Source organism: Rhipicephalus microplus, chromosome 5, assembly GCF_043290135.1.
Source record: "Rhipicephalus microplus isolate Deutch F79 chromosome 5, USDA_Rmic, whole genome shotgun sequence".
Taxonomy (NCBI): Eukaryota; Metazoa; Arthropoda; class Arachnida; order Ixodida; family Ixodidae; genus Rhipicephalus; species Rhipicephalus microplus.
Window position 1 is genome coordinate 15,041,216 of NC_134704.1, and position 22,017 is coordinate 15,063,232.

Consider the following 22,017-nt stretch of genomic DNA (forward strand, 5'->3'; position numbering starts at 1 on the left):
TGGTATTTAGTGCGGTATAAGGATTCCGAAGCCTCTTTTTTTTTCTCTCTCTTCCTGGGGATATACAAGGTGGCTGTGCTGAGTTTTTTTTTTTGTAATAGCAATTATATGGACACTCTCGGCTGGAATTGACTTCCGGCATCCACGTGGGCGTATCTATATAATAAAAACACAAGGATGAAAATTAATGCAGAAAAAGACTCTGGCACGTGGAATCGAACATCCAATCTCTGAACGGTGAGTGCGAGGGGTTAGCCGCTGGGCCACGAAGGAGCACCTCTTTCAACAGAACGGCAAGCTATTTATATCTACCACTTACCGCTGGCGATGGGCATCTCGGCGGAACTATTGTGTTTTCAGCATTACCAACAAGGTGGTGCTATGAGCGCGCGTCACCAGATTGTCACGACGCGGCGGCGCACACTCTCATCTTCCATGCATACTTTGCACCGGGGAGAAGGGACGCTCACGTGTGCGCTCGCTTATCTTGCGGTGGGGACAATCGTATGCCTCGGGCTTTAGCTGAAAACGATTCTGTTGTATTTGCTGGGCGCACAAAGGTCACTGCACTCGTTGCACAGTCTCCGTTTGAAAAAAGGGCGTGCTTTTCAGACACAGCCAAGTAACAACTGAGATGCTTACTCACGTTCTTCTGTACCTGTGAGTATGTTTCGTGCGTAATTTGTGCGTGAGAAATGCGGGGCACGTTTCGATCTGCTTGTCATTCTTCGCGTCACCTTCCAATTCGTTGCTATCGCATTCATTGCTTCGCCCTTGCGGCAAAGCTGCGACTTTTTTTGGCACCTCCAGGTTGCGAAGCCACAGCCTCCGCGATTCAACAGCTGCCTCTGAGGCTTTGCTGTCCACCAAACAACACCAACTGGACGGCTGACGAAGGCATTCCTCGTGAAGGTGTTAATTTTGGAAGCCCGGGGAGGAATTTCCTTCGAGATGATGAAAAAAGCTTAGAGTTTGTAAGAACCACGAACAATTTTGATCGAACAAAAAATGACTAGACAAATTATGCAATGCAACAACATATTTATTTGAACATTCTGGGGTCAAGCATTTTTAAAGAGCATATAACAGTAGGTGACAGAACATTCTATTGTAAGTGGTCGGCAATATCGTGGTGAAAGCTAGCAACTGATGGTTTTAATATTTTGTTGGAAACTGTAGGCATATTTTAGTTTTAAAAAAGTTGAAATGCCCTTTAGTAGATGTTTATCTAACTAGGTAATTCAGAGAGACATGCTGATTGATTTTAGGGAATATAGTATGTTTTTATTGTGCATTTAAAGCATGCCACTTTGCAATACTATCTCCTAAAAAAATTTTGTTACGCAATTGTATGTTAGAATATCATTTGGCAATGTTTTGCTTCTGTAATGCCTTCACTCAATGTGACAGATGGTCGCTGTGTCGTTTGCTTGTTTGTAACCCCTCCTCCTTCAGTTTGACATGGAACAGAATTTCATAGAAGTCGGGTCGATGGTATGCAATATCTGCCAGTATGATGTATAGTCGTGTTTGAAAACTTTTGACAATATTGGAAAATCACAGGCCTTAAGTCACCAACATGCATGAACTAACAAAGTGTAAATCAGTGATGCATAGGCCATTCTACTTCTATAATGTGAAATTTTTACTTCTTCACTTTTTTTTAAAATATTTTTTGTATTCTGGCATTGTAACAATGCCATATTTTCTCCTTAATAATTTATGAAAAACTGCGTCTCTTTTGCTATGTTTAGAAGTGAGTATCATTACATATTAAAAGTCATAATAATAAAGATTTGGTCCCTGAACCAGGCATGATGTTGAGAAGCTAGCATTTCAATGCCTTCGCACACTCATACAAAAAGTAATTTAATGGAGTACACCTTTTCTCTGTAACTTAGCATATGTGCATGAAAAGAAAGTGAAATCGTATTGGCTGACTGCATTGCAAGGGCATTTCACGTGGGAATAATTAGCGAGGAAATTATATCGGTAGGTTTTAGTGTGTTTACATATGGTGGGATGGTGTTCTAAGCAGGTTGAATTTGTCTATGCCCAGTTATTTGAGAGTACATGGAGGAATACTCAACACCCATATAGTGAGAGGGATGCATTCGTCACACATATGTTATTAGGTTCTGGAACTAGCGAAGGCGAGGGAATGTATGGGAATAGGCAGGAAGGGCTCACATATGTGAGCACTTGGCTGTAGTAGCAGCTTTGGGCTTATACTCTACTATGGTATATGCACATTCATAGCGTGCGCGGGGTTCGCCGTCATGGGGTCAAAGGTTCGTCGCAGTGCCGCCGCTCCGCATTAAGTCAATGTGTGGGGGGCAGACTTTACCCCCTCCCCCCATTCCACGCGCCTATTGCTGGCGCATAACATTTTGCGTATTGTGTGGCCATGTACATTGTGTAAGTGTGGAGCACTTTGTGCTGGCAAGCTAGGCCAATGTTGGTTCGACAGGAGCAAGCAGGCATTACTTGTTTAAGGGGCCATGACACCCAATTTTTGCTCACGATCTCGGTTATGTGGCTTAATCCTCACTTGTTTGCGAGTAAGCTGGCTAAGTTTCAGCACATTTGGTGGGAAACCTAATCTATAATGAGCATTTTCATAAATGCACAAGCGTCCTCAGAGTCTAACAACACTGGCAAACTCGCGAGCCGTAATGCTTTGCAAGCATGTGTATTTTAGCCAATGATTTTGTTTCATGGTCAGTCACAGGTACAACCAAGCTATTACAGCTATCTTAAGTTTGGCTCTGAAAATAGCACGACTTGCAGCGTTTGAAACTTGAATAGAAGGTGACGGTGCCACTACATGAAGCACATGACGTCACGTACACCATGGCAAAATGACGGTCACCCGTTGTGCACGGGGTTTACAGCTGGCAACTTCTAGGGCTCATTTTGCAATGAAATATTGTTTTACAGTTCACATTAAAACGCATACACCGTTCGCATTCATATTGATCGCAAACCAACTGACCCAACTCTCCCTTTTGCCGCTGTTTGCAGTTAATTCTTTTACGGTCCATTTTTATATATGGACAGTCACAATAGGGCCTCTACAGTTATTTCTTGCTGAAAGCTGCAATTTGGTGGGAGTCATGTCATGGCCCCTTAACTCAATAATAAAATTGTGAAGCAGTTTTTTGGTTCAGCTAAAGACGTTTTCACTGTTAAGTGTGAAATAAAAAAGCACTAGTGAAGCTAAGTAGGACAGATGCTATCATTTAATTATAATAAAACTTCAAAATTAATTAGTTTTGAAGGAATAGTTATTTACAAAGCCATCACAGACTTTAAGTGACGAGTGAGCAGCCTCCGATTGTGTAATATTGGTGCCAGTAATGTTAGGGATTGTTGGTTACAGTATACTTATTCTTATAAGAATGAAATAAGATGAGGGCATCACAATGCCTCATTGAAAACTATGCAGTAGCTTTGTTTAATATGCCATGTCTATATCATGTACAGCGTGCAATTAGCAGTTACATTGTTGTAGATATGCAGGAACACCACACCTACTGCACTTCATAGAACGTAAGAACCCAACTTCAACTGTGTACTAGATGCCTTATTTAGAACGGCCGCTGTGATGCTGCTGCCATTAGTTGTCAAAAATAATTTGCATCTTTTTCGCTACACATAGAGCTCCGTAGCTACGCTTAACATTGCCGACCAAATCATTATAAGAGAAGCAATCTGTGGTGTTGGGTCACGAAAAAGCAGGAAGTGTGACAGGAGAATCCCAAAGGCTTGTGAGGAATGTAGATATGTTTGACTTGATCAATTGATGAGCTTCCTTTTTGGCGACATGGTCATCCACGCCACCACGCCAACGGTTAGGACTGTCTCAAGCAGATTGCCACTTGTCCTGAAATAGCTGGCACACGTGTACAACGTCTTTAGTGAGGCCGCTAGCAGGAAAGCAAAATGTAGAAGCAATGGCAAACTCGTCCTTCCTACCAGTTTATGTTGGCTGACTTTTTTTTTTTTGGCAGTATTGTCCCCAATATTGTCCTATTCTTTCCCAAAAAAACGGCAGCTCTTTAGGTAAAGTTGGACCATGTTCTCGCATGCCCTTGTTCCTTAAGTTAAGGCTTAATAAATTTCTTGTGCAAATCAGTTGCTATTAAAACAGCAGCTATAAGAACAAATCAGAAAAAAGTTAGCATGCATGATTACACACAGCACAAGACAGATTGCAAATGACAGGCATGGCATTGAACTAGCATATGAAAGCACATAAATATACATCTCTCATCTTGCAATAAACTAGCAGTTTCTAGTTCAGTGCCTTCTTTGTCTTCCACTCTTTGCCATTGCACCTTTCATGCTTCCGTGGATCATGGTGCCTAAATTTGCTCATTGGGGGGATCGAATGTCGCCAAGCTCCTTTGCATGGGCACAACAAAGACAAAAGGACTGTCTCGTTTGGCTTTAAGCCTACAGCTCATAATTCCCACTGCTGCATTAAAAATGGTATTATTCAAATCTTTCTGACTGCTTGAAGTGCCTTTTGGCATAATGTTACTATACATTATACTCGATCATAACAAAAAATGCAACGACTTACCTTGAGGCAAGCTCATTCCAAAACAGTGGGCTTTCCTGACGTTTTTCACGGTACTTCAGTTCTTCCTGTAACAAAAACATTGTTTGATACACTGTAGTTGGAAATACATGTTCATACCTTGTTTCTTATTTCAAGCAGATAAAATGAAAGAAATGCATAAAACCTGTTAGTGCGATTTCTTCTTTTTTAGACAAATTAGTTGAAGATGCTATTACTTTAACAACAAATTGAAATTTCCTCATGAATAATATAATTAAAAATCACTAGTTTTAATTATCTGTGTTGGGATACATCTTAAAAGTGTTGAACTAAGGCCAAGCTTGGCTAACAATTCTGGTTAAAGACCCCTGTTTTAAAACTCTTCATAGTAAACCTTGCTGTTAAGATATTGTAATCTAATTGATTTCATTGCTTAAATGACATACACAAATGTCAGTTTATTATATTGCTGCAATCGCCCCTATCGGACTGATTCCTAAAGTAGAACTTTTTATTTCAGGCAATATACCCAGTAAAATATGCCCACTAAAAGAAAGACACTGATTCACTAGACTATACAGCAATGCAAAGTAATGTTTCATGCATGCACATTCATTCCTCGGTAACTGAGTTCCACTAGTTTTCAACACTGCCAGGATTCTATATGCATTTGACTAGCCCCCTAACAAAATAATATGGATAAGAAAACAAAATAATACTATAGAGAAATTACCCATTCACTAAAGTCTGCCTGATGAACAGTCTGGAACATTCTTCTTGGTGAATGGGGAGCTGTTTTTAGGAGATTTCGTGTGGTAGTCGCGTCATGGCGACTATTGGATACAGCATGATGAGTGTCCCTCTTGTTAATTTGCCTTTGTTCGAAACTGTATCGCTTGGTTCTGGTGCGAGATGACTGCGCATATTCTGGACTGTTTTGGTAAATATCACCTGCTTCCCTGCTGTTTTGTATTGACCTCGTTGTGACAGAAATAGTCTCATTTGTGCTCATCTTTAGACAGCTGTGCACACTTGCAGACCTTTGTGATCTCTCATAATTGATGTTCTCACGAACATGTCTAGCATTCCGCATTCTCGCAAATGCTAGCCAGTCTTCATCTGAGGTTCGTCTTGTTTCCACTGCAGCTCTTTTACGAAGAGATTCAACAGAGCGCATTTGATCATCGCTGCTGTAGTGATGATACTTTTGGCACCTCTCCACACGCTCTGAATACTTAAAATGCGTGCCACTTGCAGGTGTCCTTTTCCTCCTTTCTGCAGTGATGCTTTGTTCCAAGACCATTTCGTTAACGCTTCGCTTAGCGAACCTTGCTGGAAAGCCCACTGGCATAGGAACCTCGTCATTACGCGTTTGGCACCTGGTGCGGTACACTTGAAATGATGTCTGCCTTGTGTTGATCCAGTTGGACCTTGCATTATCAACACCCAGCCGCCTGCGAACCGCACTGACACTTTGCACTCTCATTTGCTGTTCTGAATGCCTTTTGTTCAGAATGTAACTGTTGCGTTTTTCACTGTTGTCCATTGATCGTACATTGATCCTGGAGTCATGTTGCCTAAAGCTACGGTTGTGCCTTTGTTGGTGTTTATCTGACAGGTTTGGCACTGTGCGTTCAGCTACAATGCGAACTGATGTGCGCTCATTCGAAGCTCTGATACCATTTTGTTTGTTCATGCCAGTACGTCTTACTTGACGATGGTTGATGTCATGTAGAGATGGAATAGATCCACTTGTTCTTTCAGTAAGTTTATCACGCCGCACACTTTGGGCCTGGTCTCTTCCTTCTCTGTTATTCTGTGTTTGTACAGTTGATGTCGTTCTAGAGGACATTATCTCATGCATGGGAAGCCTAGATAATCTACTTACCATCCTTTCGTTGCGAGTGCGACTGTCTACCCTGACCCTTTCAGAGTTTATTTGTAGTCGCAGTGTCATTCTGCGTCTCTGTTGAGCCATCTTATGATGCTCTGTAAATATGTTTCTGGAAGACTGGGTTTTTGATCGGAAAGAGGCTTTTTTCGCGATACCATGCCGATCGTTACGCTGGTCCACGATTTGGCGGCTTTGGTATGTGGCGTCTCGAGTGCGGTGGTTGCGGCTAACTTGATCATTTACTTGGCGTCTTGAGTGTTCACGCACAGTGCCAACCCTTGATGCGTGGTTGACCTCCTCTTCCCTGTGACTGGCTCTAAACATTGTGTCTAACTCGCGGCCTTGAGCTCTAGTTTCAGTGAGCCTTGATACCGGTTCGAAGGTCGACGCCCGCCGGTCAATCGGTGTCTGACGTTCGGTGCGTTCTACTGATACTGCATTCTGACGAATGACAGATGCGCCATCGTCGTAGTGCATCGTGCGACTAATCTTTTCTCGGTAGGCCGAACTAAGTATATCATGATCGGTAGGCCTCACCGTTCTTCTCGAGTCTTCCTTCACCCACGTTGGCACGTCTGCAGTATGTCTTCGCCGCTCGTCCTCCCTCCTGTAAGAGCCCTTGCCATTTGTGGAAGAAAGTGTACGCTTTGTTTCACGTTCTTGCCTGCGCAGATCCAACATTCTCTGGGTGTCTCTCTCTGTGCGGCTCACACGCACTGTTGCTTCATCGAGCCTTTCTCGTTTGCCTACCCTTTCGAGATTCGATAAAACGCGGCGGACGCTTCGCTCCGCAATATCGGGCTTTCTCGCGCTGTCGCTGCAAAAGTGAAGGATCTCCCCGTCCCTTACTCGGGTCGAGCGCGTGGGCTGCACCATCAGCCGTTTGGTCTCGGCCCTGCGCAGGTCTCGGCCTGCTGAGCGTTTGTCGGGTTCGTTGTCGATTTGTCGTGCGAGTGCGTGTCGGCGATCCTGCACGGACGCCTTGAAGTCTTCTCGCCCCACGCTGTCGACCGTGGGGCTGAATCCCGTCCAGTGCTGGTCAAGGAGCACCCGGTCGTCCAGGTACGCCTGACACGGAATGGCGATCGCCACCAGGATGAACCACACCGGCGTCAGCATTCAGAGTTAGAGCCCGTCTGAAACGGCCACAATTTTCAGTATCAGATTTCTGTTTTTCGCACATGACCAGCACCATAATAAAAACACCGAAAACAAGTTTCTGTGCTTGCGTGACCAACTCCACAACACGTACATTTTTGTTTGGTTAATCACGACCTTAGTGGTTTGGTTACCGCATATGCTACAGTTGCTGGACAAACGGGCATGTCATTTTACTCGGGTAGTAACTGTTCGAGGTCACATTTTCTGAAAGGTGAGGGCCGGTTCCGCGCGGGTGCGACAGTTAGTACGAGAAGGCTGGTGCCTGCGAAGCTTGCTGTCGCGCGCTTTAATTGTGCTGGAGGTCACGTGCACTGCCGAGCAGCATTGTGACAGCATGCAGACACAAAGTGAACTTAGTGTTTACCTTTGGGAACATGATTCGTATCGCTGTCACCGCTTCGCTGTGTGGCTACAATCTTTTTGTTGCATTTAAGGTGCAAAGTGTACTGAAGCAATAACTATGTCACTTTTTTATTGCTTAATTTATTGCTCTTTTAAAACCAATAACATGCGTACATTTGTGCGCTCCATTGAAGTATGAAGGAAAAATTAGGGCAGCGCTCGGGGCGTGCCAATAAATAATCACAGCCTATCCACGGAGTGAATGATGAATGGGGCAAATTAAGCGTCCGTCCGGATGCAAGGACGGACTGGTGGACGCTTCGCCCCACTCATCATTCCCTCCGTGGATATATTGTAACACTGTTTTTATTGACATGCAATGCAGTTTTATGACCTTGAAAAGTGGCCATTACGACGACGACACGGGACATACGACCCTCGGCGTAAGGAGTTTCGCTTCTAACAGTGTCTAGAATAGGTATTCTAGGTATTGTGTCAATAAGGTGTAATGTAGCAGTAGCCTGCATGTTAGCTGTAAGTGCCCACAGACTTTGTTAGCTTGTCTTTTACTGCTTTCGGTGATAAACTCTCCGCGGTAAGCTGTCAGATAGTTACCGCTTGGCTATGAAGACGAGCGTTCATTGCTATCTTATCTCTCTCTAAAACGCTTCCCCCCTTTTTTTTTTCGCGCTTGCCCACAATGGAAGAGGCGGCAGTTTTAAGCGGCGTAAATTTGAGGACTAATATTTTAGTGAAGTGAAGGCGATTACAGATCAATTCCCCAAGGTGAATTTTTGCGAATGGTCAAATCCTGATCCAGTCGAGAAAGCTCGCAGGTATGACGTCATGGATGCACAACGTGGCTCCAGCATGGCGGCTTAGGTGTCGTCAATGCAGTATAATTACGCGGCGATTAACCTGATTCAGTGTAACAACGACGTCGCTGTATTGTTATCGGGCCTCTCTGCAATATGAATAGGAAGTTTTCGAATAAGGGCCCCAAAACCCCATGCGTGTGCTTGCTCTGAGTTAAGGAGGAGCTGAGAGTTTTTAAATAGGGCCTGGGAAGCTTTGGCTTTTCTAGGTCTTGGTTGAGAGCCGTGGATGCCTTCATGTTTCGTCGTACTCAAATCTTTTGGGTCACGCTTTGGGACTCCCGCTATATTCCAGAAATAGCGTCCCCAACGCAAAACCAAAAGTTAGTGGACCCCAAAGAATTCGCCTTTGGGAATTGATCGCGATAGCGACATCCTGTTCCTAGTGCGTGCTTCAAACAGTGCATGGAACCTTTTCGAATTTGCTATGCACCCACTACGTGGCCGGGAATAGGCGCAGTAGCGTGTGGGCCTTTTGTAGTGGGGCACCGGCCACGGAGGCGTTATGATAATTACATATTCTGAGGCCCGTCGGCCATGGACGCTTGTACCACACATTATTACTGCACTATTTTATGTTGCTTTGTGAAGCATGCATATAGGACGCGTGTGTTTGTGAAGCGTAAAAGCTTTACTTTCACTACATTTCCAAGCAGAGGAAGTTTTTTTTTTTTTTTTTCATCGTTCGGCTTGCCTCGCTAACAACCCGGGTTTCATCTCCATTTGAACCCAAACTACCCTGGGTCGGTTCCCAATCTGCTCCAGGATTTTTTTATAAATTATATTCTTTTATTTGCATCGTTCTCATTTTTTCGGTCACGTGTAAGATGATTTTTTGCTCACAACCTACGACACTGACGCCGACGCAGGAATTTCTGTGATACGAGCTCTTTAACGATATCGCGTTAAAAACCCCTTAGCTCTTTGGGTCTTGCGCACGCGCAATGGCCTCGCCGCTATTTTCCTGGGGCCTCTAAACGATTGGAACCTCTATTCGAAAATTGCCTTGTAACGAAGGAATCGCATGCGATATAAACATCCGTGGCACCACAAAGTTTTCGTTTCACCATGTTCGTGCTCCAACGTGGCTGTTTCAGCGACGTTAGTGCAATTCATCTGTGCATCGACTTGAGCGTGCTTCTTAGAATACACGAACATTCGCTTATGGGGAATAGACAGCAGTGGAAAGAATGGCTTGCCGATAGAGCCTACTGCGGGCTCTTCTGCGCACGCAGCAGCGGACTCCAGGAAGGGCTAGGGCACCCAACCATATCGCGTCTTTATTTATGTTCAGTAAGTAGAAAGCTTCGAAGCTAAACACACACACACGCACACACAGACACACACAAATCGTACCCTCTACCACGCATATCCGTTACAGAAAAGCGCGTTGGTTCCTGTTTTGATCCCCAAGCCGGGACAAAGCTTTCTAATAAAAATAATACCTGGGGTTTAACGTCCCAAAACTACGATGTGGTCAGACAAAATTTTTCACTGGGTAGATTTGCTTATGAGGAATCCTTGTGGGATTTCTCTGTAGCTTCCTTGAAGGATGGGAGACCTTGCTATCCAGCCCCGCCCTACCGACTCGGCGTGCACTGACGGACAGGGGCCAGGAGCTGCTGGACACACACGGTTCCCGCAACCGCCCCTGTTTGGTCCCTGCGCGCACTACCAACAGTGTTGGGCCCAATAAATATTGATTCATCATCATCCTAATAGTTTCAGCTGAATGAACATTTCACCATTTATGACAATCGCAGGGTCAGTTACTTCGCGATTCTTCGCCGAATTTGTACTGATGGCAATAATAACTTTAAGAAAAAGCTCTCTCTTGGCGCCGCACAAAAAATGTATAATTTACGGGCAATTCGACATGTGTGGTTCTTGTTTGGGTGTTAACAAGCGTTACATGTGTTAGCGCCACCAGTTCTCATACTTCTCATACATAGTTATCATACATAGTGAACTAAAGTTTAGCAACGCAAACTTATACAGCGGATGATAGAGGCAGGACTCACATTTCCGCAGGAGAAGATGCCGTCGGAACGGAGAGTGCCGATTGCAACGCGCAAGGACAGAAGACGCGCGCTTTTATACCGGTGCTCCGTGCGCGAAGCACACGTCTCTGGATTTTAGGCGCAGACTTATCTCCGCTTGCACGCGCGGCTTAAGTAAGCGTTCCATCCAAAAAGCCAAGAATGAAACTTCGCCCGTCCAGTGCAGCAGTTCGTGCATTGTCACTTGACCGTGCCAGAAATACTCTCTTGTTTGCTGTGGCAGCCAGGAAAGGGATTATGGTTCGGCCCATTGACGTAAGCTTCTAAGAACCTCGGTTATTGACAGTGAGAATAGACGATGCGCAGAAGTTTGGTCGCATCGCTATTTTGAGGCTTACCAAACACACTGCACGATGCGGCGGCTCGACGCGGTGATTCGGGCTTTTCTTTTGACTTTTGTGGCGCTAAGCGGACACTCCATAAAGAAACGCCTGGTCTCGGCACCACGAACTTGCAAGAAAATTGCACTACCTATAGGTTCTGATTCTCAATTGTTGCACTTACAATGTTTGATGTATTAGCTGTATTCCGAGGCACAAATAGTTATCGCAAGATCACTGTTTTTACGCGCTGTGTTGACTCGCTGAGTGTGATCATCTGCTGCCGAGATCTACGGCGTGGGTTCGATTCTCGGCCGTGTCGACACAATTCGTGCGGGGGGAGTATGCAAGATCTCTTACTATTGTGTTCCAAGTGTGCGTGCGTTAATTAATTTGAGATGACCGCTATATATAGAAGAACCTTGGTACTATGATGTTTCCAATAATCTCTGGTTATTGAACTGGTTTAACCTAACAGTGTAATAAAACCGTTGGTACGTTTGCTTTAAATTACTAGTACGGTAGTTGGTGACTCGCAACCCTACCAGCAGCGGACGAATACGGTTTTTTTCCCCTCTTCAGACCCGCCCCCGTTGCAGCGCGTGGAATTTTGACGTGGTGCTGCGCCCTTTCTTTATAGAGAGAGTGGGCGAGCAGCTTCCTGTAGTTACGCGCCCTCTCTGTGCTGCGCCGTGCTCCCTACGGGCTTGACGACAGTCACAGCGCGAGAACAAAACGACGACACAGAGACAAGAAGGACACGAAAGACACCTGTGTCGTCGTTTTGTTCTCGCGCTGTAACTATCGTCATACCATACCAACTAGCCCAAGCTGCCACACTCCTACGGGCTGTTCCACGCGCTTCCCGCACAGCCGCAACGCACGTGCCGGGACCCTTACCCCACGCAAGCGGGGGACAAATAAGCCGATTGGCGACGCTGCGGAGGGTGACGGAGCGTCGCCGATTGGCTTATTTGTCCCCCGCTTCCGTGGGGTAGGGGTTCCGGCACGTGCGTTGCGGCTGTGCGGGAAGCGCGTGTAACGGCCCTACCAAGCTGCAGAATTCAGGCGCCCTTCTTCCTCTTCTAACCACAACCACCACCACAGGGCACGGCGCCGCGTCAGAAAGCCCCGCGCTGACACGTTGCAATGGGTGCGTGTGCGTGTAGTCAGGCCTTTACAGATATGCTCTTCGCAGCTAGGACGATTGATTTGGTGGCTCTAATCGAGGTTGGACATTACGACAAATTTTCAATGAAAATAGTTCGTCATATGATAAATTTCTTCGAGGACAATACTTCTTTCAGATCCTAAAAAAAAAGTGAAGAAGGTCGTCGATGATCTCCGGCTCATAGTTGTTTAGATAGTCACTTCGTATCTTAGCAAGCGGCGACAAATTCGCGGTGCATGAAGGAATCCGCTTTTTTTCGACCCCGTGTTACGCTTTATAAGCAAGCTTTTTCTCGAGTATTTAAAATGTGTAGTGAAGCACGCTTTACAGATTCTAAAGGACACTGCACGTTGCATGCATGCTCACAAATTAGCGATGTTTCATATAAAGAAAGAAGCCTGGCATGACGGTACGATGTTCGCATTGCAAGTGAAAACCAGCAAATTTCTCGTTCGGTTTACTCTATTTGTCGTCCATCTGTCGGGGTTTTCTCTCTAAGAGGAGCTTTTTCTCAGGCACGCATACCGCGTGGTAAAATACGCTTTTCAGTCAACAATGAATCCGTCAGTACTGTGCTCACAAATCAGAGAAAGTGAATCAGGATCGTTAAGCGAGACGGCGACATTACAAATGAGACCGAGGAATATATCTCCCCAACACATATTAGTAATTATATCGACAGGCTCTTGGCTGAATTTTGCCGTCCACGTCGAGGACCGCCGTCATTCACTGCATATATATATGAAAAGAAAGAAACACAATTATATTCCAGGACTCAGGCGTGCGGAATCGAGCGTCCGACCTCTTGATTATGAGTGCGTGGCGTTAGCCACTGAGCCAGGAAGGAGCACCTCCTTAAACGTTGAAACGGCAAGCTATTTGTATCTACCACTTACCGCTGGCGATTCCCATCTCGCAGAAACTATCATGTTTTCCGCATTACCAGCGAGATGGCGCGATGAGCGCGCGCCACCAGATCGTTACGACGCGGCGACGCGCGCTCATGCGTTGATCTCCCAAGCGTACTTTGCCCCGTGAGGATGGAGGTTGGGTGGACGCTCGCGCGTGCGCGCGCCTATCTCGCGGTGGGGAGAATCGTACGCCTTGGACTTTCACCGGAACGATTTTGTTGTAGTTACCGGGCGCACAAAGGTTACTGCACTCGCTGCACAGTCTTCGTTTGCGTAAAGGGCGTGTTTTTCAGACACGGGTTAGCAACAACTGAGACACTTATTCGCGTTCATCTGTACCTGTAAGTTCGTTTCGTGCGTCATTTGTGCGTGAACAATGCGGGGAACGTTTCGATCATTTTTTTTGTTGCTATTGCATTCATTGCTTCGCATATGCGGCAAAGTTGTGACTTTTTATCTACCCACACTTGTGGTTTTCTAAAAAAAAAAAAATAACGCTTTTCCTGAAGCAGGTGCGTCACACGGTGAAGCACGCTTTACGAGCTTCAATGCTTTGATTTTGCGTCGATAATGCAATCGTACGCATGCGAGTACGCACACACTCACACACACAGCAAAAAAAGAGAGACAGGCAGGGGATGTATTCAAGTGGAAAGTTGGCAAAGATGGTGCAAACTTACGGTGAAAGACATGAGTTTATAAAAGCGAGGGAGGGGTTGAGACAAAAAAAAAAAAGGAAACGTGTTTCTCAACCCGTCCCTCGTCCTCGTGCAATGTCTTGAACCCAGAGAATGTTCGCCCGCCTACGTGAACTTCTGACGTTATCATCATCATCATCAGCCTGACTACGTCCACTGCAGGACAAAGGCCTCCCCCATGTTCCGCCAGTTAACCCGGTCCTGTGCTTGCTGCTGCCAATTTATACCCGCAAACTTCTTAATCTCATCTGCCCACCTAACCTTCTGTCTCCCCCTAACCCGCTTCCCTTCTCTGGGAATCCAGTTAGTTACCCTTAATGACCAGCGGTTATCCTGTCTACGCGCTACATGCCCGGCCCACGTCCATTTCCTCTTCTTTATTTCAACTATGATATCCTTAACTCCCGTTTGTCCCCTAATCCACTCTGCTCTCTTCTTGTCTCTTAAGGTTACACCTACCATTTTTCTTTCCATTGCTCGCTGCGTCGTCCTCAATTTAAGCTGAACCCTTTTTGTAAGTCTCCAGGTTTCTGCTCCGTAGCTAAGTACTGGCAAGATACAGCTGTTATATACCTTCCTCTTGAGGGATAGTGGCAATCTACCTGCCATAATTTGAGAGTGCTTGCCGAATGTGCTTTACCCCATTCTTATTCTTCTAGTTACTTCAATCTCGTGGTTCGGCTCTGCGGTTATTACCTGCCCTAAGTAGACATAGTCTTTTACAACTTCAAGTGGACTATTACCTATCTCGAAGCGCTGCTTCGTTCCGAGGTTTCCGAGTATAACCAAGCACTATACATAGCCTTCATAGATTACGAGAAGACGTTTGATTCAGTAGAAATATCAGCCGTCATGCAGACACTGCGGAATCAGGGCGTAGATGAAGTATATATAAACATTCTGGAAGAAATCTACAGGGGGTCAACTGCTACCATAGTGCTTCATAAAGAAAGCAAGAGAATACCAATCAAGAAGGGTGTAAGGCAGGGGGACACTATCTCCCCAATGATATTTACCGCGTGCTTACAGGAGGTTTTCAGAAGCCTAGAATGGGAGCAGTTAGGGATAACAGTTAATGGAGAATACCTTAGTAACCTGCGCTTCGCATATGACATTGCATTGCTGAGTAACTCAGGGGACGAATTGCAACTCATGATTACGGAGTTGAACAGGGAGAGCAGAAAGGTGGGTCTTATGACGTTATAGGCTGCTGCTAATTTACCTCGCTCGATTTGCGTTCAGGTTGCCAGCAGATACATATGCACTCCGCCAGTATTCTAGGAAGTGACCACATTCGTTACACCGTATGGCTCCGGGTTCTGTGTCGCGCCTGCCACATCCGGTAGATTCATGCAGACCGTTATTAGTGGGCCGAGAACCGGGATAAATATTTCTTTTCCGGACGACATTTTCAGCCGTATTTTTAACGAACGCAACAACAGTCTGCTTGGTTTTAGAATGCGTGGGAAAATTAGGTTTTTCTTGAAGTTCTGGAAAGTATTGATGCGGTGAGCCTCTAATAATAAGCAGGGAGTCGAACCATAGCCCCACAACGTTGAAGTCCCATCGAGGCGCTGCAGTCTGCACCAGAACTCTGCCAACTCTTCTTATGGCGTTCTTAATTAAATGCGTGTTACGCGCGTGTGATCGCGTTATTTACATATTTTATACACACTATGCAGCAACAGTTCAGCCCTGTTTGCAGCCATGCTGCATCTAACCTTTGTAATCCTTCACTTTACAATTTCATTCACAATTCACTGGCAATTGAGCTCGACGTTCATGGCGCGCAAATTGGTCGTATTGAGCGCTCGTGTCAGTTAAGCATAGTCATCACCATGGAAGTAGTAGCCACGATGACAGGTCCTCTTCAAACTCGAAGGAACGACAAGCAGGAAAACGTAAACCTTTATTTTGCGAACATTCCTCTACACATTTTCTTATCGGCAACTGGTGCAACACGTTTTCACACTCTCTCCTTTACGGCGTGAAGCGCGTATGTCAGGCTCGTGCAGTCTACCCAGCTCCAGGCACGAGTGAGGGGGTTGTACATGGTGCCGTGGATGAGTCGCACGTAGCAGCCACCTGCGGGCGAAAAGAGCGGGCATTACGCCTCTGCAAGTTAATTCAAAAATACACTGAAGTGAAATAATGACTAAGTTGAGACTGATAAATTATACTCTAAATACTCTGCCATCGTTAATTTCACCACCACAGGTTTATTAATGGACGCGAAAATCGAGCTCGGTACTTCAATTTTGAATTTCGCGCCTGAACCTACGATGATGACGTCACGGATTTCAGTGCGTTAATTTCTACTTTGGTCAGATTGGCTCCACGAAACTTTCTGAAACTTGGTACGTCACGTTTCCGGCTTCCTCAGAGGGCGACACACTTCATCCTTGCCGATTAGGAACAACGTCGAGGCTAACAGACGCCGTCAAAACATGCGACGTCACGCTGATTGGTGCGGGAACTTCGGTGTTGTCGCCACCCACACTTCCTTTTTGCGCGTTTATTCACTTACCGGGCGTCTTCCCGCACCTGGCGTGGTATTTTCGGTATCGCAAAAGAGTAATTTACTGATACGAGAAGGACCACTTATCTCTTTTAGAGTTCCTTTAACAAGGCAGCAGAGGCCCTTCCCACATAACTGAAGCTCGGATTGTCAGGGTGACTAAAAAAAAAAATCACGTTTTCGTGCCTCGTTTTTAGTGCAACTTAAAGAGATGAGGAAGGGGAACACAGTGCTTGTAATACCTCCACTTGAACTAGGTCCTTTAAAAATTATTTCGACAGTAGATCTGTAGGAAACACTTCACTCGTTCCAAACCATTTCCGAAACATTGATAAAGCTTGTTCAGTGCCCCTCGCACACACTTTCGCTGCCTCTACTAATAACCAGGGATACTGGGTAATTGCATTAATTATTCTCATAAATTTTCTGAATCAGATCATCACCTCAACCAGCATAGTTCATGTTTCCATAAACTGTTCCATTTATATGCCTCTAGTAAATAAAGCCTTTCATTTTTTTTTTATTGAGTGAGCCTCGGCACCCAGCAAGACAGTCACTATAGCCATCTGTGCATGGAACATGATACTCATGGCCCTATGTTGAAGGCCATGAACCATGCATCGCCTATCAGATCAGGTGGCGTGCATTGTACAACAAACAAAATTCAATTATGACACAAATTGTTTGCACTTATACTGCAATAATAAGAGCAAACAACTATCCAAACATATGTAACTCGGTGGGTTGGAAAAGCTTCACGGTATACAGTACAAAACGCCAGAGAGGAGGAATAAGTGCTGTTGCTTCTTTCTTCATCCCATCCTTATGCACAGTAAACCACGGATCACTGTCTGCTTGCACGTGTATCTCGCAATGGACACTCAAGCTCCAATGCACTGACCAAAATACAAATATATTCTCGAATGTAAATGTTAGACAGAAGTTGACAGAAGTTGTTAGACAAAAGTCTGGTTGGGCAGGTAAACTGGTAAAAAAAAACCAAAGCATGTAAAAACACAACCATCCTAGAAAAGTGAGACTAACTGAAAAGGAACATCATTACTAGGGTCATGGCATATACAGCGAATGGCTCAAAACATCAACTGTTCCCTTAGCATCCTTCTCCCAGTGTATGCACATGGACCACGCTCCGCGTCATAACGTGGGGTGACCAGGTAAGTGCCCTCAAGACGCCACTTCGACGTCGCCATAGTCCCCCCTGAGGAAGGAACCGAGTCTGCTCTGAAACATAGGATTTTTACATGTTTTTACATGCTTTACTTTGGTTGGAGATAAAATAGTTCTTCTCAAATATCCTCTTACATGTTGCATCGTCACTACTTAGTGAGCTGTCAGGAAGATGTTCTCGCAACCATTCTAGGCAAAGGGCAAATAAATACAGCAAGCAACAAAGCTTCCCAACTAATTATTTGAGCACATAAAATGTATCTTGCCAATTTGCAGTTAGAACTTTGCAAATTGCATTCTGATTCCACCACACTTCTATTACAGTTGCTGTTAATGCCTATTATATTAGCGACAGTTGATAAAGAAACTAACACACTCTAATGCTGCCAGGTCTAATGCCATATGTCTTCTGAAAAAATAAGTATATAAGAGGGGAAGCTCAAGGATAAACTATAGACAGAAAGAATACAATAGATGTGTATGGAATCAACAAAAAGATGTAAGAGCATTTAGCAAGTTGGCAATGTTTGAACTAGACAAAAAATTAAAAAAAAAGGTATTTCATGCATAAATGAAATGGGAACTTGCATGATTCAAGGGCTTCTTCCATCTGCTCTGGTGGTACAAACATCTTCCAGTCATGGAGGCCAGGAGGCACAATTCGAAATATGTATTCTGCTGCAATCTTTGCTATTAAATATGATGGGACTGTACGATTGATGGTTGTGAAGAACAGGGAACCACCATCCTGCCATAAAAATAAACTACAATCATTTCTAGGTTTTTAAAGGTTTGCATGGCCCCCAAAGAAATTTATTCAGCGCTTTGATATTAGCTAAATATTCTATTTTATCATATGAAACCAGTGCTATAAATTTTTCTACCCAGAACATCACAGTTGTGGTAAATCGGTAAAAATGTTTAACTCTGTTTGCTAATGTGCGCAACAGCACTACATATGGTAAAAAATCACAGTTATGCATAATACTAAATCAATAAAAATGTTTAACTTGTTTGCTAATGTGCACAACAGCACTATATATGATGCAAGCAAGCAAAACACATTCTTTGTTAAAACTCATGAACAGTATCTTTAGCTTGACTATGGTAGTTGCCTACCAAGCATACCAATATAACACACAAAAGCCGAATTAATGGGCACATATATGATAAGGAATACATATAATTTTAACAAAAGAACTGCCAGGCCTGCACGGAACGCGCAGCACCGTCACAGCGAAAGCTGGAAGAGCGGCTTTTCAGAGCCTTTTTTTAACAGAACACAGTTTGGGTAGCTGCTGTATTGACACTTGCGGGGTATCCCCTACGCCATCAATAATTGTGCAGTAGGCAGCCATTCACTATGCCATCCTTCGTCATTCTTCGGAGAAGCGTGCTACCTGCTGCGCACTTGCAAGAAACTTTGTACAATTTTTATTTGTTGTGGCTGACGACGATGAATAATTATGCCAGAAGCTTTTGTAATCCCCTCCACAGCGGCTATCTACCGTAGTTATTAAGTGAACAAAATGAAGCGTTTGTAAAGGGTTGGAGCAGTTGACAACCCACTCATTGCGCAATTCGCATCGTGTTACACCTGGTTGTTGCTTTGCTATTCTAAAATGCTTTTTTACTCATATTAACGCGGTTTCTTTCTCGACATTCAGCCTGCCTAAGGCCAGTTTGCAAAGGAGTCTTAAGCACTGGCATGGCTCAGTGGTATAATAATGGGCTGGCACGCAGAGGACCCGGGCTTGAATCTCGCTGTGTTCCTGGTGTTTTGATTTGCTAAGCCTTTTTTATTATTTCATGTGATAGTGGTTACGAAGACTGACTGCGGCGATGGACAACTATGGCGCCACATGCGAGCCAAGTTGTGATCTCATAACAAGTTTTGCTGTAAAAAAAAATGTGCAGAAATATGCAGGAATATGAAATCACATTCAGAGGTTAGATGCTGAACACAATTAATGCCCGATATTTTAGAGTAAAATGCTAGGAATAATAAGAGGGTGTACTAGAGAAAAAGCTAGCACATCTGTTACCTTATGGTGAAACAGTATGTGAAAAATTTTCATCTTCCAAGCAATTATCAACAAAGAGAAATAGGATGCCAAACTACAAGTTCAATAATTACGCATATTAACACATTCAGGGCATTGATATCAGTGATGTGGCCAAGAATTCTGGGCTAGAAATGTAACGTAACTATCATAGAACAAAATATAATGAACATAAATAAAGTATATGGTGTTGGATACCAAGGGCATTATGTCACATTGTAGTGTCGGTAATGCTCAGTACTACGCTCCTTATTTGGGCTTGTTTTATTTTGCATTGTGTTGGCTGCATTAAACATTATTTTATGAGGGTTGTTGAGTGCATGCAAGCAGAAGGCTGTAGTACTTGTTCAACACATTGGTGGACAAGTCAAACACAATATTTAGAATGTACTTCAAAATGGCAATTGATATGAAATCTCAAAAAGAAGGGAATCAGCTTTATGTAATTATTTCAAACTGTGATTGCCATATTGCAGCATGAACATGTACTTGATATGGTGTAAAGCCAAGTGGCCTGAGAATGAATTACACTTGTGCAATTCGTTTTATAAAGCTGGAAACATTTGCTACAGCGCTCACTTTGGCTAATTTTCATTTCATTCAAATTTGGTGGCAGATGGCAGTCGTCTTACCTCTGTCAACTCGACGCAGGACCTGATGAAGCTCGAGTAATTTTGAACATGTTCAACAACTTCGCTGGCTACAACTGCGTCGTATTTTATGCCACGTTGTAGGAGAGCATCAATTTCAGTCGCTTCATACGAAATGCTGTCTCTAATTTCAGGATCTCTGTCTGCATGTGCTTTGGCAACATCAATGCTGCCAGGTGTGGGATCGATTCCAGTCACTGTAGCACCTAGCCTGGCAAGCGGCTGTGACGGGCAAGAAAGAAAGAAAAAAAAAATGTGGAGACATTACACTGTGTTCAGATTACAGATTATGGCACTTCGCAGAAAGCACAATAATACCCAGCCTTGACGGATGCCTACAGAGAAAAGGAAGAAATTGTACAAACACAAACCCAGCATGTGTTTGAGCTATTTCTTTCCACTGTACACACGTTCAAGGCAGGATGTTGACATTCCGTCAAACTATGTACCAACAGGTAGACTCGTGAACTCTTAGCTGCTGAGTCACAAACTGAGTATGCAGTACAGACTATCAAGCACCATGTTGTTGTTGAACTTGCATGCCATACGCTGTTAGGTGGAGCACCCAGCTAGTATTAAAGCAAATATAACTTCGATTTTTTTGTTTTTTATATTGTGTGTAAAAGTTCGGACTTGTGACACGTCAGATAGATCTGTTGAGTTTCCTGACCTTGGTGTTAAATTTGGACTGCGACGAGGGCTTAAATGAGGACTTCAACATTAGACAAATGTTTAAATCTCATGGCAAGTACACTAAAAGCTTCAGTTTTCGCGAGTGAATTAAAAATACAGGAAAAAAGAAATCTGTATTGTCAGCACCTCAGAAAGCAGTCCGCCACCACAGCCAACGTCGAGGATCTTCAGCCCTAGAAGCGGTTTTGTTTTCGACGCAGGGAACGATGTCGTTGCCGACTGTCGGGTTTGCAAGAGACCGTCCCTGATCAAAGGAATGCGTAGCGCGTTCATTCTGGCCAATGCAGAGAATTCGCCCTCCGGATCCCACCACTGATGCACAAGAGCGTCGAATTTACTGCGGTTTTCTTCAAAGACCGTAGATTGGCGTGCCCCTTCGGAGCTTGCTGTTGAAGTACACCTGCGCCTGAAAAAAACAACAACCGGTAAGTGTCAGTATCACTATCGAGTACAAACTTTATGTTTTGTAAACAAAACGTATCATGTTTGTTTACCTCGCTGGTTCGAAGTTAGTGCTTGAGCGGGCGGACATTATTGCTGTCCGAAGTCGGGCCCACATGATGATAGCAAGCCGACGTAACTACGACACTCGCGTTTTCGTGGCGTGTGGAAAATAAGCGATGTGTATTCCTGGTGTATTCGACACAAGCGAAAAGTTCGACCAAATTGGTCTCTCCAGTGCTGCGGAAGATAACGGAAGTGAAACTAGAGCACACGGATCAGCAGTGTTGCTTGTCGTGAAACCACAAAATGTGTACAATCAACTAACTACGGCGCAGTGGTAAAGCAGTTGCCCATAGACGTGGTGTTGCGTTTATATCTTCTTATGGCTTACTTCATTTGTTTTGATTTATGCGCTATTACAGTCCTGTCGCGCCAAAAAAAAATATATTTCTTTTTGTTTAT

The 22,017-nt window shown here is 44.4% G+C and overlaps 2 protein-coding genes across 2 annotated transcripts; both read right to left on the bottom strand.

Annotated features, from left to right (window-relative positions):
* Positions 1 to 1,021: 1,021 nt before the first annotated feature.
* On the bottom strand, positions 1,022 to 11,220 carry LOC119174960 (uncharacterized). The gene is made up of 4 exons (XM_037426107.2): positions 10,861 to 11,220; positions 5,301 to 7,597; positions 4,589 to 4,653; positions 1,022 to 3,895 (listed from the first exon to the last, which is right to left on the bottom strand). Exons 2-4 carry the CDS (start codon positions 7,578 to 7,580, stop codon positions 3,799 to 3,801), a joined length of 2,442 nt encoding a protein of 813 aa, XP_037282004.2. The 5' UTR covers positions 7,581 to 7,597; positions 10,861 to 11,220; the 3' UTR covers positions 1,022 to 3,798.
* A 4,675-nt stretch (positions 11,221 to 15,895) lies between these two features.
* LOC119174958 (ubiquinone biosynthesis O-methyltransferase, mitochondrial) lies at positions 15,896 to 21,802 on the bottom strand. Its single transcript, XM_037426106.2, has 5 exons — positions 21,606 to 21,802; positions 21,238 to 21,517; positions 20,401 to 20,640; positions 18,294 to 18,453; positions 15,896 to 16,084 (listed from the first exon to the last, which is right to left on the bottom strand). The coding sequence occupies exons 1-5, from the start codon at positions 21,668 to 21,670 to the stop codon at positions 15,966 to 15,968; spliced, it is 864 nt and encodes a 287-aa protein (XP_037282003.2). The 5' UTR covers positions 21,671 to 21,802; the 3' UTR covers positions 15,896 to 15,965.
* Between the last annotated feature and the right edge of the window lie 215 nt (positions 21,803 to 22,017).